At 43.9% G+C, this 17,463-nt stretch overlaps 1 protein-coding gene across 9 annotated transcripts in view; it reads right to left on the bottom strand.

The window, feature by feature from the left end:
- CTDSPL (CTD small phosphatase like) overlaps positions 1-11,445 on the bottom strand; it is a 78,992-nt gene extending 67,547 nt beyond the window's left edge. For 2 of the 9 annotated variants that reach the window (XM_085563024.1, XM_085563029.1), the window contains exon 1: positions 10,911-11,123. In XM_085563024.1, the coding sequence (XP_085419150.1) occupies positions 10,911-10,986 (76 nt within the window). In that variant the 5' untranslated portion in view covers positions 10,987-11,123. Of the gene's footprint in view, positions 1-9,059; positions 9,220-10,910 lie in introns of those variants that run through there. The other 7 variants (XM_085563036.1, XM_085563040.1, XM_077789575.2 and 4 more) reach the window with 6 other exon arrangements.
- Between the last annotated feature and the right edge of the window lie 6,018 nt (positions 11,446-17,463).

Genomic DNA, 17,463 nt, shown 5'->3' with positions numbered 1-17,463 from the left:
ACCTCCTTCTGATCTCTGCTTTTTAGTTATTGAATGCTACTCTGCATCCCATGGAAATGGCACCTGACTGAGGGATCCAGGAACACCTGGTCCTTAGGAATCTGCTGAGGTTGTTCCCTGCATCCAGACCAGGTTTGCTCTGAAAGCTCATTTTTCTCCTTTTAATATTATTACCGTTTTGTATCATGAGATAGTAACAGTATTTAGCTCTTATGTGTAGGACAAACAACTGATTTAAAGGTACTGAAAAGAATCCATCACTGCCACAAGTGACATTTTTAAAAACATTCTGCTCACAGAGCTCCCCTGCCTGCCAGAACGATGCTAAACAGGTAATTTATAATGATGTGCAGCAGCACAAGTAAATACAGGCATGAGACCTGAACAGATTCCTATTTCAAAACTGTCAAGTTTGATTTCCAGTTTTGTTCAAACTTTTGTCTTTTCTTCATCATGACATGTTTACCAAAGGGAAAGTGAAGGCAACTGTAGGGTGACATGTTGAGCACCAACAAATATGAAAGATTTATATGGAAAAAAAACCCAAACTATCATAAGAGTAACACTGAATGCTCTTTGCATCAATAGTAGTTAGCATGTAATTAGTGTGTACAGTTGGTTATTAGCAACCTTCCCAGCAGAGACAGTAAGAATTTGCTGGAGTGTTTCAGATTTCTTAGAGGGCAGGGAAAAAAAAAGACATTTGAATTTCAGGGCTAAGTTTGCATTAAGCTGTCAGTTTTATCATGGTAATTTGGAGCAAGAAACATTCATGTATTCAATCCACTCTAAAATTCAGAAGGACACTCCCTGGTTTTTCTTAGGTTTCACTTTCAATCTCCATTAAACTTCACCATACATCCTTCTTTGACATATTTAATCTCAACACAAGAGGGAATCTTCCAGAAAGACAGGAGACCCTGAAATGTGAGGAAAAAGGAAGCCCATAACTATGCACTCATGATAAACCTGATTAAACAAATCCAGTTAAAATCTCATTCCTTTGTGGATCAGCACAGACCTCTACACAGATGCAAATTGTTTTCCAGTTATGCTGTAAACCCCCTCCTTCTGGGACTTTCCAATTTATGTCAATGTGTAATTAGCAAATGAATTGCTCTGCAGATTGCATTCAGTATTCTTTTCCTTTTCTTTTCTTAATTTCCAAACTAACATAACCTTCCCCCCTTTTCTCCACTTCCAAAACTCTCAAAATCATTTTCAACTTGTGGATTCTCAACAAAATCAGCTTCACATCATAAAAAGTAATGAGAACTGGCAGCTGGCCAACAAATGACTTGGCAAAGGTAATGATCTTCCAGCACCCATAACCCAGCAGAGGAACACTGTCAGTGAGTTCAGGAAAAACACAAGCACAAACACTTGATGTGTTCAGTTGGTCACTTTGTAATGAAATTTGACCCTTCCTGCCTCTACTGCCCCAAACCTGAAAGGTTCAAGGCCAGGCTAGATGGGGCTTGGAGCAACCTGATCTAGTGGAAGGTGTCCCTGCCCATGGCAGGGCTTAGAACTGGATGACGTTAAATATCCTTTACAATCCAAACCATTCTATGACTGATGACACACAATTCATATGCTGAAACACAATCAGTACCTTTATAATACTGGTTTTCAGTACCTTTAAAAGGTTGCATCAGTTATAACAAATGCAAATTGCTGCCAGTTAATCCTGTTTAGGAACTCCCAGATACACAGTTTTGGAAGCCATTTCTTCACAGGTTATGCAGGTCACCTGTATGAGGCATGGGCAAATATTTCCTTTAACCTAAAAGGAACATTCTGCCTTTCACTCTGAAGCCATGTTCCACCCTGGGAAGAGCCCTGGAGTACTTACTCTGTTATTCTGGCTATTTTTCATGCATCTCCTCCCTTTAAACACAGCACAACATCCACTGGAGGTGATAAAAGACCTTTATCTTCCTAAATTTCAACACATAGAACATCTCTCCTTATAAGACAACTCCTACACCAGCCTGGCCAACTTCCCTACAGAATTGTCCAGGGTTCCTTCTCACTGCACCACCTCATCCCCAAATATCCACTACAACTTCTTACAGGATCACAAAGCTGGAAAAGATCTCTGAGATAGAGTCCAACCATTAATCCAGCACTGACAAACCAGAATTATCCCTGGACACAGCCACCAAACACCTCAGACCCTGGAGCTTCAACAGCATCAGAGCACAGAGGCAGCTGCTGCAGTCTAGATCTTCTGATGAGAAGATAAAAAGGCAAGAAACCAAAACAAGGCAAGGGAGAGAATTTTAAAAACCCCAAAAGGTCAAAGATTAATTCCAAAAATCCCTGTGAAATACATACTTGAAGTGTTTTCCCTGAAATCCTTTACTTTACACTGCATTCATCAAATTCTTAATGTGCATCTTTAACCAATTTTACTTCAAAGAAGTCCCATAAGCCCATTTGTAAAAATTTTAAGGGTTTTGTGAAGGCATAATGAGATACTTTATAATTGTACCCCTTCTCTCCAGGTGGTAAATGTTAGACCTTTCTCTGTGCTTGGCTGAAGCAAGTATATAAATGATTAAATATCTTCTAGGAACGTTTCACTATTGAACTCTCCTCTGATGAATGCCTCTATCTCACTATCACTATGAAATACTGGCAAACCAACTTCAAAATCTGCACCCACCATTCTGAGCTTTACCAAGGTAGACACACTGCAGAAACACCAGGAGGTCACAAAAAAGCTCTGAGAGCTGGAGAACCTCTGGGATGGAGACAAACAGAGGGTTGGGGGTGTTCACCTGGAGAAGAGAAGGCTCTGGAAGACCTTAGTGCCCCTTCCAATGCCTGAAGTGCTCCAAGAGAGCTGGAGAGGGACTTGGGACTGGAATGAGATGCCAAAGGGGAATGGTTTAAAGCTGCCAGAGGGCAGGGTGAGATGCAATATTAGGAAGAAATTCTTCCCTTGGAGGGTGGGCAGGCCCTGGCACAGGGTGCCCAGAGAAGCTGTGGCTGTCCCTGGATCCCTGGAAGTGTCCAAGGCCAGGCTTGGAACAACCTGCACAGTGGAAAGTGTCCTTGCCCATGGCAGGAGGTGGAACTGGATGGCTTTTAAGGTTCCTTCCAACCCAAAACATTCTGTGACCCTGTGAAAGCTTTCCTGTAATCAGATCCCTGGTAACCACATGTACGTGCACTCATGGGTAACGAATGCAAGTATGTAAATATTCAGGCATGAAAATACAAGACAGCTTTTGTGGACAGAAATAAAGCAGCACTGTCTGCCAATTGTTAAATGCATGCTCAGAATTACTTTGTCTAAAATTTGTATCTTTAAAAAAAACCTCTTTACTAACATTGCTTGAAAAAAACACACCTGAATTCTTCTATACGTGTCCACTGTAACAGCACCTTTGTGGCACAATTTCTTTATGGTGAATATGAGGATGGAAACTGATTTATCTACCCCAAAGTGTTCCCAAGGGCAGGAATTCATCCTCAAGTGCTGGAAGCATATCCCTCCCTCTGGCTCCCAGAGGCCAGGGGAGGAGTCCCACACACCAAGGGAACAGCCAAGCTTTGCAAATCATCAAATAAACAAGAAAGTTTCAAATTTTACTGCTGATTACAGCAGGCCAGGAAACAGCAAGATTCTTTTTACTGCCAATTCCGCTGGGAATCCTGGAGGACAAGTCAGGAAGCAGAGAGCTGTGGGGGATGGGGGAGAGCATGGCAGCAAATAAAAATCAATACTTCGCTTGCTACCAGGAAAATAAGGTTTGCAACAGTGGCAGCAAACACCTGGCCAGCTACCCAGCAGAGAGGCCTTGACTTTAAACAATATCATCAATATGCAAACTGTAACTGCAGGCTGAGGTTCATGAAATATTTGCCTCCTATGAACTTGTGCTGATATTTTAGAAACATTTTAAAAGTTACATAGGCATTAGATTTTGACAGGTCAGGAATCCATTATTTGGGGCTGCTCCTCTGCACAAAATAGGTCCTGCAGAGTCTTATTTTCCCATCTGCCAGGCTTTAAATATATTAATAAACATTCAGAAGAGACTAACAGTTTCTTGAAAACATAAATAAAAAAAAATCTAATTTCAACCCCCAACACCCTTAGAATCCAAGTCTATCATATATTTATTCAGCTTTAACTTGCCATAAATTTTCTGGAGAATAGAATTCTCATTTCTAGTGCAGCCAATCACTTCTAATAATTGGGTTCTTCTTTTTACAAATCACACTTTATTATCTTCTACAAAGAAAACAATAAGTGGCACTTTGCGAGTGATCATTTTGATAACAGGCTAAATAAAGCCTACAAGCTTTAGAACAGGACTTTCTCTGCTCATTTGGTTAAACTTGGTATTTTTACTGCTTGTATCTGTTTTACACAGTAGCAGCTGGCACTGAAAGGACTGAACTGTACAAGACTCTTAGATTTTTTTCTTGTCTTACAACAAACATTCCAGAAATACAAAAAAAAAAAGGCCAAAATTATACCACAGCAGAGCACGTGGAATATATTTTCACTCAGATCTATTCAGAAGTTACTTATGCTTTCCATATTCATCCCATCCATGTCCATGCTTCTTCAAGTAAAAATAAAGCAAGCTCCCCCCTAACTCCAGCAAAAGCAGAATTTACAGATGAACATTTCCACTGTGAAACTCTTGAAAGTGTCTGTGATGACATTAGAGAACAAAAATCTTTTTTCCTCTGTGCCTGCCTGCAGCTCTGGGAGTTCAAAAATAATTTAAACCAAGTGAGATGTTTGAACTGAGCACTGGAAACAGGGCTTAGATCAGGAACATCCACTAGAACCAACCTATGGAGACCTAGGAGATGTTGCTGAACATTTCAGGGAGATTTTTCCAGCCAGGTTTCCACTGCTGAGAGGCATGGGATGGTTTACAGTCCTCACCAGCAATCCAGATGTGATCTTTATAAACATCTAAACAGCCTTGGCCCACTGGAGTTGTATCAGCCCTTCTCCTGTTTCAGCTTGGAAGATTCCATCCCTTTCTGGAAATAATTCTGAGCTGGGATAAGGAGACACACAAAACCACCCAAATGGGTGGGCAGGGACCATCAGACTTCATCAGGGAGCCCCCACTGCCCAGGAGTGCTCAGGGCAGGCTGGCAGCCCATCCCAAACACCAAAACTATTCCCTGTCCCAGCAGCAGCCTCTGCCTGGGCTCCAAAGGCAGGATTTCATACCCTGCTCCATCCCCCAAACAGGCTGGAGCACTCTGGCACCTCTCTGCTCCTTCCTGGTCCTACATACATCCACATTCCTCTGCCCTCCCAGCAAGATACAGCCCCCAGGCAGGGAGGAGAAAGAGGGATGAGCCACATTTTCCCTTACTGATTCACACAGTGGGCAAAACCTAAGCAAAAATGTAGATAATTAGACCTGTCTTTGTTTTTCCTATTTTTTTTTTGTTTTGTTTTAAATAAAATGTTAACTCTTGTTAACAGAAAAACTTCAAATTGGCTAATTCTCTGTTGGCTGGGCACAGGTAATGGACAAATTCAAACCCTAAGATATCATTTCCATATCCAGGATTGCCTGAAGCTGGAGTTTTAATTGAAAATGTGATACTGAGCCCAAACCATGGTGGTCATTGCCAACAACTCAAAATTCAAAAGGTATCAAAAGTGGACTTGTTTACAGAGGGAAGAGCCAAGATTTGACATATACATAAAATTGTGGGATAGCTCTAACTTGGAACCATTTTCACATCAGAATGATAACATTTACAGGACAATCAAGCTCATAAATTAAGCATTCAATGATGGGCCAACAAGCTTCCCACAGTCAAACCTATCTATGAGGGCAACAGGAATGTCCTTCACAACAATGGCTAAGTCAGGGAGTTTCATTTCTCTTGGCCTTTTGCCTTTTCAGCATTTCAGTTTTTATCCCTTTAAAGAAACACAAATGGACCCGTTATCCAGAGGCTTATTTGGAATGTTCAGCTTAAACTCTGAAAGCTGAAGCGTGGCATCGATCACACCACATTTTACTGATTATGTCAGAAAATGCTATTTGCATTTCTGAATACTGAATTAACAAAATGTAGGTCAACTTTGTTGGATTTCTCTTTTTTTTTTTAAAGGCACGCTAAACTTCTGAACACTTCAGTTAAATCACTACACTGAAACCAGTATGGATTTTAGGTGACAACAGGCACTGTGAAGAAATGATCACACTGCAGGTTATAGACTGACTGAATATTTGATATTCAGGCAAATTATCATTCCCATTTGCCAGTGCACTTCTGCCTGTTAACTGCGGCCCTAAATCAAATCTTGGGTTACTACAGGTTACTACAGTCTCCCTGGAACATAAAACCTACTGTATGGCTACTCTGGTTTCATATAACAACTATGTCATTAGTTAATGATTTAAAATTTTACCCTCTGTGAGCAATCCACATTCCAGTGGACTGCTGGAGTGGTTTCCACATATTTATTTTTTTCCTCCCCTCTAAATGCTACTTTAGTGTTAAAATTCTGAAGTCAATATTATAAAAATCTGTTGAGACAATGTCTCAGGATCATTAACATATGTTCAAGTGTTTGAGTAGTCTGAATCCTGGTGATGTAATGGCAAAAAAGTACATCCAAAATATTTTCAGCTATATTCAAAATGGTTTTTTACTGAAGACACAATTAAAGACACTTATTTTGGCTTTTAACTTGAGATCTTCAGAACTCCTTATTTAAAATTATAATGAGTATTGCTCTCATTGCTGTTTTTTTCCAACTCTATTTGAAAGAAAAGAACGCAAAAAAGTTTGTGAAAACATCCCCAGAACTCACTCACACTGTGATTTTAAAAAAACTCTAATGGCTCAGGTTCCATTGTGAACCTTTTTCATGTAATTTATTGCAGAAGACAATTCACATCTGTAGGGACACCAAAACATTCTGTTACTCTAAATAACTGAAAATAGACACTCAGCTGACAGGAAAATTTTAGAGAAGTCAGGAAAGATGTAGCTGAAACCAGAAAACAAAACACCACAGCCTGAAGGAGGGACCTGAAGGACTGGGCTGTTTTTTACTACTATTGATCCTGGCACTTGGAAACAGCCAAGAATTTGCATCATTTATGAGGATCAAATTCATGCAGGCAGGTAAAAAAAAGGGAAATTCATTTCTTTAGACTGAATGCCTGCTATCCATCCGTGACCACACTCTCAACATGACACTCAGAGCAGCTCTGCCAGCACTGCTCAGCTTTCTATACATTGAACCATACAGATTTTACATTAGAGGGCTATGAGTAATATGAATTAATACAAATTTAAAAATAAAATAAGTTTGATTTTATCTGTACTGATTTATAGAGATCCAGACTTTCAGTTTTTCTTCATACTTTTTATTTATATTTCTCCTAGTTGCTCACATTTACCCCTGATAAAACAAACCTCTTTTCACATACTTAGGTCTCCATTTCAGCTTCAAGTTTGTTAATGTTCCCAATTTCCAGAAGTGACAGTTGACCACAAATACAATATTTCTGCAAAGAACTATTATTTATGTTACTTTAAAAACTAACAGAGAATTGAATTCCCCATTAATTTAGTGTTAAAAGTATTTCCAGGCTCCTACACATCACCTCCAGCTGGCAGAACCTAAGTTCCTATTTCCCAGAACTAATTTAACAACACAAATAGGGGCCAAAATCCATCAGCAGCACTAACACCACAGGCATTTGAGAACATTACAATAATAACAATAATAAAATATGATTGTAGCAAACCTTCCATGCTCAGCTTTCATCTTGACAGACAACTAAATCCAGTGCACCACCATGTGGCAACATATTAGGGAATGGTTCACATACCAAGACCTGTGTTTTTCCACCTTCAAAATTTTTTTGCTATTTCTTAAAAAATAAATGTTAACAAAGCCTTCGTAGTGTTTAAAAGATCCCCCTTAACAAGTTGTCACAGCTTCACTCATCTCAAAGGCTATTTTTTAATACACCTGGACTAGCAAAAAAATGCTTGAGCGTTTTTATTTGTAAAACACAGTATTTACCTAAAAACGTAACTGCCCCAGGACCAGAGAACAAGCTCTGTTTCCTGCCAACCTCGTTCCCTCACACAGGAGAAATCTGGCAAAAGCCTATACTGCACATCGAATTCCTTTCAAAACATAAATACATTAAAAAAAAATAAATCAAGATAAATGCTGGTCTCACATCTGATTAAAAGCTTAAAAACAATCTTGGGAAAAAAATCAAAACCTTGAAGGTATACACATGCATTATTTACCAGCTGCTCAGTTACTCTGGAACTGCCTCTCTCCAGCTGAACAACAAGAAAATATTTTTTTTCCACGAGAAACACCAAGACAAGATCTCAACAACCGTAAGGAAACCCCAATTCCCGAAGCCAGCACATGCCACTTAGTACCCTGGAATTTACTTCTGCAGCCAAATGCTAAACTCAGAGGGGAAAAAAAGCCAGCTTTTCATTAAACTGAACAGCCTTGCCTCGCACAGCACAGCACTGCTGTATTTCACCTTATCACAAAATTCCAGAATTCAACCTCAGCTGATTCTGGGTTTCATGAAACAGAGACTTAATTCATCACGCCTTAACATATTTGTGAGCCATTTTGTACCAACACACTGAACTAGCAGCAAAGACTCAGGACAGCCTCCTGCTAGGAGCTTTATCTGGACTCCCCATCTCCGCTCCGGGCTCTTTCTCTCTCTCGGCTCACCGGACCTAAAGGCTCTGCTAAAACAGCCCCGAAATCTGACAGAAATTTGGGTGACGATGTGCAGCCACCCCAGGGAGGCAGGCAGAGCAACGGGTTCCCACAAGCTCCGTACCTCCAGCACTGGGAAAACCTGTCGTGGAAGAGGCTGGAGCAAGCAGTGCTCTCCTTCCAGAGCCCAGGACAGACAGACCCGCGGTTCTCCAGCTGCAAAAGTTGCTTTGGAGTGATGCGAAAGTCTTACCACAGAGCTCATCGTCAATCCAACCACGTTGAAAAAAAAACAACACACCCCAAGAGCTGAAAAAAAATGGTAATTCACCTCCTGCTTGAAGATGACGCTGGAGTTTCCTCATCTGCAACTCCAGGTCCCCTCCTTCCCCTCTCCCCCAGCCCAGCCCTGCTAACACAAAGCCTGAAAAGCTCTTTCTCTGCTACGAAGACCATCACGATTTTCTGCCAAAGACAAACCAATAGCAAGAACACAATGCACATTATGCAAGTTACTGCAGAGTTATGCAAGTTAGATGCATATTTTCACTCGCTCTGCCGAGGACGCCGAAGCCACTTGTTTGATGTGGATGCCTACTCTTATTCCGAGCTGTCAAATCTTCCTCTGCTTGTCTCAACTGGCTTGTTCACACTAAAATTTCAAGCAGTTGCTATGGGTATTAACGAAGCCCTTCCATTACATACAATAATCGAGGCCATTAAAGCCACAGCATCTGAGCACAGTACCACTCATGTTTACCCCCAAACCAGGTCTTAGGAGACGTGGTAGGCAGAGCACAGCCCCTTATTTACTGCAGATATCCCACACTCCACATTGCCAAAACAGAGGAAAGCATCAAAAATCTCTTGAGCCAAACCAGGCCTCATGGTGGAAGTACCACCTCACTAGCAAAAGGAATTAAGAGAGTTACATAAACACTCCTATGCTGAAAAAGATAATTTTTTGTTCAAACACCCCCCGAACCTGATGGTTTGGGGTTTTTGTGATCTACCTCCATACTTTGGCAGTCAGCACTAGTGCAGCAAGAAGACACAGATTTCACATATGGCTTTACAGTCAAAAGTAACTGGGAGCAACTTCTCCAACAACATAGGAGCCCTCACTATTTCCAAGACAAGCCAGACAAAAAAATGCAAGCTTTTTGGGCACTAAATCCATCCGTTTCAGCATGAGAGCTATCAATCTATCATTTTAGACGACTGCTCAGAGATCTGACCATACCTACAAAGGAATGTGGAGACATACCACTTTATTTCTAATTTCTGCCCCTTCTCCCCTGTTTAACCAGCACTGCCTGTAACAAAGCATAGAAGTGACGTCCAAGTAACTTCCCAAAGCTGTGAACAAGCCCCCAGAACCTGAACCCTCCTGCTCACCCACCAGACACAAGCACACAACCACTTACAGCCCCAAGACTGCTCCAAGCTTCAGAAAGCAAACAAGGTTAAGGGCACTCCTCGACATCCAGACTTTTGAGGGAAGCAGCTCCTTCGGCCAGGCTGGATTCATCTCATTTGGGAGCAAAACCCAATCCAAGTGTGATGCCTTACGCAAGCAACAACTATTTATCTAAGGAGTTAAATAGAGCCTGCTTTTACAAGGAGCCTGTGTCTCATTCTGAGGAACACAAGTAACCTCCAACAAACCTGAAAGCTGCACAGATTCTGAAATGGGAGGCAGGGAGGAATACATGAAAGAAATCTGGTTACAAAAAAAAAAAAAAAAAAAAAAAGGAGAGCGGGAAAGAATTTAAGAATTTAATTACAGCGGATATTTCAAAACCTTCCAACACACCCAGCACAGGTATCCCTTCCCTGAAGCAGGGCACTAACTGCACAGGGACCACCTTATAAAGTTACCTCCCCAAACCTCAGGAACAGGAGCATTTTTTTTTACATCACTGATGAAATTCGGTATTTAAACACTTTTAACAAATTCTCAGCTATAACCAACAAGCAGTTTCAGAGTCCCTTCATTCAAATACCTTCATCCCACGAAAAAAAAAAACAACAAAACAGCCCAAACCCAACAAGCAGTCCTCTATTCCCAGCAGCCTAGAGAGGATTATACGGCCACTGAAGAATGCGAGTTGTTACTACGTGCATTTTAAAACAGAAGGGGGGGAAAAAAAATAATGGAAAAAGACAGAAAGCAGCTCACCTTTATCCTGAGTGCAGGACAGGATCTCCTCCTCTTTGGGGTTAGTCACCTGGGTGATAATGGACGGGTTGTCCATGGAAACAGAGTGAGATTCCACCTGGCTATTTCCCTCTCAGAGGCAGGCTTGTGTGCGGGGCGGGGGGGGGCGGTGGTGGGGGGGAGCGGGTTTGTTTGTTTGTTTAAAAAAAAAAAAATATCAAGGCGCAGGTTTGTATTTGGAGGAAAAAAAAAAAAACTATCGGGAAAAAAAAAAAAAAAACCCAAAACCTCAACAAGCAACTCCTCCAGGAGCGAAACCGAGGGGAAGGGGGTGGGAAGGACGCCAAACGCGATGCCACCGCGGCCTCCTGCCGGCGCCAATTCTGCACGGCGAAAGGGGCGGGGGGGGGGAAGGAGGGCAAGCCCCCCCCTTAAAAAAAAAGAGAATTAATCCAATTCACCCTTCCGGGAAGCCCGCCGAGCGCTTCCCCCCGAGCCCCCGCCGCCTCCCGAGGCGGGGGAAGCTCCCCCGTCCCTCCGCTCCGCGCCTCCCCCCGCGGCCTCACGCCGCCCCCCGCATCCACCTGAGCCGCCCCTACATGCCCCCCCGCCGCCCGCCCCCGCGCTTATCTCATCCCCGCGCCCCCTTCCTCCCGCGGGCAGCGCTCGGCGGAGCGACGCCGGGCCGCCCCCTCCACCTCCTCCTCCTCCTCCTCCTCCCCCCGTTCCCGGGTCGCGGGCGAGGAGGGAAGCGCGGCGCGAGGGGAGGAAGGGAGGGGAAAGGGGCCGAGCCGCTCCCCGCGCTGCGCCACAACCCGCCCGCCGCCGCTGCCGCCGCCGCCGCCGCCGCGCCCCGAGCCCGTGAGCGCGCCCGGCCCGCCCCGCGCCGGGTCCGGAGCGAGGGGCGGGAGCGGCAGCGCCCGGCGGTGCGCGGTAAACAACGGGGCGGGGCCGCGGTGACGGCGGAGGGCGGGCGCAGGGAGCCGTGAGGGCGCGGGGCGGGCCGGGCCGCCATTTCCCGCCTAGGGCTGCGCGGGAAAAAATAAATCACGGCGTCGGGTTGGTGTGGGTGGGGAGGGAGCTGTGGGATCATCGCCGAGGTGTCAGCACCGAGTGCCACGTGCGGGATTCCCTCCAGCGCCGCCAGGGACGGGGATTCCATCCCCTCGTCGGCGCGTCCTGTTTCTGATCTCTAATGTCGAGGGAATTGTTTCTAATGCCCAACCGAAACCTCCCCTGGCACAGTGCGAGGCTGTTCCTTCTCCTCCTGTCCCTTGTTCCCTGGCAGCAGAGCTGTCTCCCCCGGCTGTCCCCTCCTGTGCAGAGCCACAGGTTCCCCCCCAATCCCCTTTTTCTCCAGGCTGAGCCCCTTTCCCAGCTCCTTCAACCCCTCCTGGGGCTCCAGACCCTTCCCCAGCTCTGTTCCCTTCTCTGGATCTGAATACATGAGCAGGTGTAAACCATCTGATCAGAAGAGGTGTGAAAGTATTTTTACAGGTGGCTGTAAGGGGTCTTTTTCAGAAGCAAGTGTGTAGCTCAAATCACAGAATCACTCCGTTTGGAAGTGACCACAGTGGGTCATCTTGTCCCACGTCCCTGCTCCAGCAGAGAGGACCCCAGCAGGGCCATCCCAGAGCACAGGATTGTGTCCAGGTGGTTCTGGAATATCCCCAGGGAACAAGACTCCACAGCCTCTCTGCACAATCCATTCAGGGCTCGGTCACTGCACAAGAAGTTCTGCCTCATTTCCAGGGGGAACTTCCTGAGATCATTCCTGCCCATTCCTCCTGTGCCACTGCTGGACCCCACAGAGCAGGCCCTGGTCCCTGCAGATGCTGGCAGACTTTGGTGAGGTCCCCTCTCAGTGCTGACCAGCCCCAGCTCCCTCAGCTTTTCCTCAGAAAAGAGTCCATTAATCTTTCTTGTAACCTCTGCTGGACCCACCCCAGGAGCTCCATGTCCCTCTTGTACTGCAGACGTACGGATGGCGGGCTTGGCTGCTTCTCTCACAGCTAACACTCTGTCTTTTTCCTAAAAGGCATGTCTGGCTCTCCAGGAATTCCCAGAGCTGCTGGTTGCTGGTGCATGAGGATATAAATTACAGTGTACTTGTCCTGCTCCCACCCTCCTCTGTACCTGCCATTACCCAGGGCCTTGGGCCTGATGGTGAGGAAAGTACATGGGGAGACCCACCCCAAATAATGGCTCTTTTATGGGGCTACCAGAGTGTAAAACCAAGAGAAAACCTTTTAAAAAGCATGGTGGTGCATTTAACATAAATAAAGAATTGTAACCTCCTTTGCCTCGTAGAAAAAAACCAAACTAATGTATATTCAAGCCTCCATTGTAACCTTGCTACATTAAAGATAGGTATAATTTTATAATTAATTAAATAAATGGGGAAAATCCTTCTGTAGCCAGCATAGACGCAGGCAACATTAATTTTAGTGATGTTGGTTACAATTATCTTCTTTTTGCACTAAAAGAGGAAACCACTGAAAATTTGCATTAATAAGATATTTAGAAATTTATCTATGAAAAGTTTTACTTAACAGTAACAAAACTTCATGGCATTGACTCCCCATCCCTGGAAGTGTCCGAGGCCAGGTTAGATGGGGCTTGGAGTAATCTGGGATAGTGGAAGGTGTCCCTGCCCATGGCAGGGAGTTGGAACTGGGTGATCTTTAAGGTCCCTTCCAACCCCAGCCATTCTGGGATTCTGTGATTCCTTTCAGCTGCCAAGCTGGGTTGCAGAAATGACCATTTGGTTTAATTCCAGCAATTTAAGCAGCTGTTTTTGTTGTAGCTCTTCCTGGCTGTGAAAGAAGGCTGTGGGCCCTGCCTCGAGGAATTTCTCCTCTGCAGCAGTGCCACATCCAGTTTCTAGAGAAAATGACTTAACAGCTCGGGGGCTTTGTTTCATTCCTGCAGTCAACAGATTTAAACATTTTGCTGTGAGCCTTCAAATCACTGCGTTTCTTTCCAATGTAGAAAAAGTCATTCCAAATCTACCTGTGCTTTCTGCCTCCAAAACTAACACTCCCTACAGAGCAGTACAGGCAGAGATACCTGTATTGCAGGTTTCTGGGACTTGTATTTTAGGTTTTCCTGTCCTACTCTTATGACAAACACTTGCACGGGGAGTGAGCGCGATGCCACTGCTTGCATTGCATCCAACTGTGCAGGTTCCAACCTGCTCCTTGGCTTTGGCTTTGGCTTCTCCAGACAAGAGTCTTGCAGTTACAAACAGTCCCTCACAGGCTGGATCAGGCACAGGGGAACAGGAGTTGGTACATGTTGGCTGGTGGAATTAGCCCTGCTGCCTGTGAGGGCTGGGAGCTGCTGCTTCTGAGCTATTATGCAGCTCTATCACAGCTCTGGTTATGTTGTAACCCTGCAAGTGCTTGATCTTTTACCCGCCCAGGCACTGCAAGCATTTTTAATTATCTGAGGGTTAATTTGCATAGGAGCTTTTGCTGAAACAATAAATTCATACCTCTGTTATTATCTGGTATGAGTTTCTGTATCAATATTTATATTTGGGTAAAACCAAAGAAGCTTCCTGCTACCATTAAGACAAAAGAATTGCTTCAGAGCAAGTTCAGGAGTCAGCCAGCACTAAGAACACCTTCCAATTCTTTGCAGGGAAAGGGAAATTGTAATACATGGTGGGAGAACAAGCGTTCCAATGCCTCTTTCCTACACAGGGATGAGGAGACAGAAACATCTTGTCTGATGAAAAGCACGTTTTGCAAGGCTTGACAAATACATTGTTCACCTCGAGCCAATGTGGTCTGTGTGATTTTAATGCTGGTAAGATTGTTTCTGCAGCTCGTGTGGTAAAACTCCAGTCCAACAGCTCACTGCGTGTTCATCTTCATCAGGAATTTGGTATTTGCTTCAGTTTAGAGGGGGAACTGCTGTTTGTGGCGATATAAAAGGGGGAAGTAGGGTGAGAGGATGTGCCAGGAGGGGCTGTCTCTCCTCGTGCTTGTCCCTTGCTGCTGCCATGCAGCTCTCTCACCCCTCCAGCCTAAGGTGGAGAGCAAAAAAGCAAGCCACTGACAGCACACAAGGAGCTGTAGAAAGTCCATACTCTTGCAGGGCAGCGAGAAGCAGAATGGAAGCAGAATGGAAGCTGTTCTTGTCCTGGCAGTGCTGCTGTAACCTCAGAAACAGGTCCTTTCCCCTGGCCATGGGATCAGCCTCTCCCACTCCCACCTCTCCCATTCCTGTGCCAGTAATGAGATAGATGTTACAGAATCAAGAGCAATCCATGTTGTATCCTTTCTGGTTTTAGAGTAGGAACACTCTGAAGTGTGTACAGTATCTTCTATCTATGTTTCTTCGTGTGCTACATGAGCTAAATCCTAAATAATCCCATGGAACAAGGGAATGGTTTCATCTCCCTGTCACAGATCAGAGGTGGAGGTTACAGACAAAGCAGGGAATTGCAGCACCAGCTAGTAGGAGATCCAGGTTTTCATCATGACTTCTGACATTTGTCCTTGCTACTAAAATGTGTCCCTCTCTCAATGCCACAGGATGTTTTATAATGCGGGGGGGAGAGGGGTGGATGTTTTTAGCAGAACTGTTCTGCATTAAAAGGAAGCATTTATTTTCATTGGTATCAGCTCTGTGAAGTCTTGACCCTGGGCCCACAATGGGAGTTTTATCCTTGACTTTAATGGGAGAACAATCAAGGTCTCATGATATTACATCCTAAAGAAAGGAAAATACTGTAGTTTGTATCAATAAGATAAATGTCTCATACTTAGTGTAAGTGGCTATATTCTTGCAATAAATGGTTTATTAGATTGATTAAATGTCTTAACTTCACCTCAGCTATTAATCACTTTTGGCAGCTGTTTACTGCTTTGTATACTTTGAAGTAATGGACATTATTCCTTAATTATCTCATTGCAGCTCAGTCATTGTTTCCTAAATAGTGCCATTAGAATGGTAAATTGCAACAGTAAAACAGTGTCAATAGGAAGTTATGAAGTTCCCATTTTATGATACATTCATAAAGTTAACTCAATCTACTCAAAATGTGGCTGTGATTTCCACACAGTGACCTATTTGCTATGACAGAAGAGATTCTGATGAAAAACAGTTGAGTTTTAAGTGTGCTGGGACCCTGCTTTTACCCAAGTAAAACACAGCATATTCCCTGTTGGAATATATGTGCATATCAGAATTTATTAAACTAGTGCTTGTTTGATCACTTTTGGTTTCACTGAGTGCTGTGAATTTTGAGGATTTCGTGCCTTTGAATACAATGCATTTATTCCCGTGGAAAAGAAATGAGAAAACTCCAAGCAGTGCTGTCATTTAGATGTTACTATTGTCATTCCACAGAAGGATAAGAGAGAACCAAATCAATCAGAAGAAATGGCTGCTTTTAGTTTCATCTCCAGATCTGGCAGCAAATCATAACGTAGCAGTTGTACAACAATTTCCATTCTGAGTCCCTTTTTCAGTCAACTGTAACTGTCCTGAACTTTAACATTATGAGTTGTCTGTTTCAGGCTGAGTTGTTTGGGTGGAATTAGTATTACTGTCAATCTAAGAAAGAGTCATGAAACTGGCTTTCAAGTACTGTAACAGAAATTGTCTTTCTTCTTTATCCCTAATAAAGGTTTTTAGGGAAAAAATAACATTGGAAATTATGAGTTCTTGTGACTTTTTTATTCTCCTGGGATTTTTACTGTGCACATGATAGAAAATGTTGTTCCTTAGCTTGGGCTAAATTAGTGCTAAAGACAAGGTGAATAGATTTTTTACTAACATTAAGAATTTGTGTTTAACCCCAAACTTCTGCAGACTCCTAATCCAGAAGCTTTGATTAAAGAACCCAACTAAGATGAAGCCTGACTGTGCCAGATGTCAGACACCCCCAGGAGAAACGATGCCTGAAAAGTGTTCAACCCAGAGGGAAGCAAACATATAAATGCCTGGCTGTAATTTTGGCTCTGGGTTGAATTCAGCTGGTGACCCACAAGTGACATATCCAGTTCTACCTAAGTGCAAATGCTACACCTTTGCAAGGCAGCCTGCTTTTATTTATTTGTTTGTTTGTTTGTTTGTTTGTTTATTTTGGCAAGCAACCAAATCATCTTCCAGCCTTGTCACAGGCTGGTGAGGAGTCCCATTCATGTGCTCATTGCATCTTCTAGTTCATCTGGTCAAGCTTAAACTGTCTCCTGCTGCCCTAAGGTGCTCCTCTGTAGAGCTAGAGGAGAGCTGCTGCTGGGATTCAGCTGGCAGAAACTTTTGTTACAAAGCCCTTTCTCAGTCAAACCCAGGTGACTGAAGGCATCAGGCTGAGTCCTTTAGCCCAAATAATTTATCCTAGACTAGATCAGAGATTACTCTGAATCTTTCAAACTCCAGAAGCGATAGCACAGGACAAAAACCCAACCATTTAGGAGGCAAGAGCAACTTCCAGTAGTGCAACTACTTATTTATCTGCAGCCTTAGACCATATTAATGCTACAGAGAGGTGGTGGATGCCCCGTCCCTGGAAACATTCAAGGTCAGGTTGGATGGGGCCCTGAGAAACCTGATCTGG

The sequence above is a fragment of the Lonchura striata genome, chromosome 2 (genome assembly GCF_050655825.1).
Source record: "Lonchura striata isolate lonStrDom1 chromosome 2, ASM5065582v1, whole genome shotgun sequence".
Taxonomy (NCBI): Eukaryota; Metazoa; Chordata; class Aves; order Passeriformes; family Estrildidae; genus Lonchura; species Lonchura striata.
This window is presented reverse-complemented; position numbering and strand designations above follow the sequence as displayed.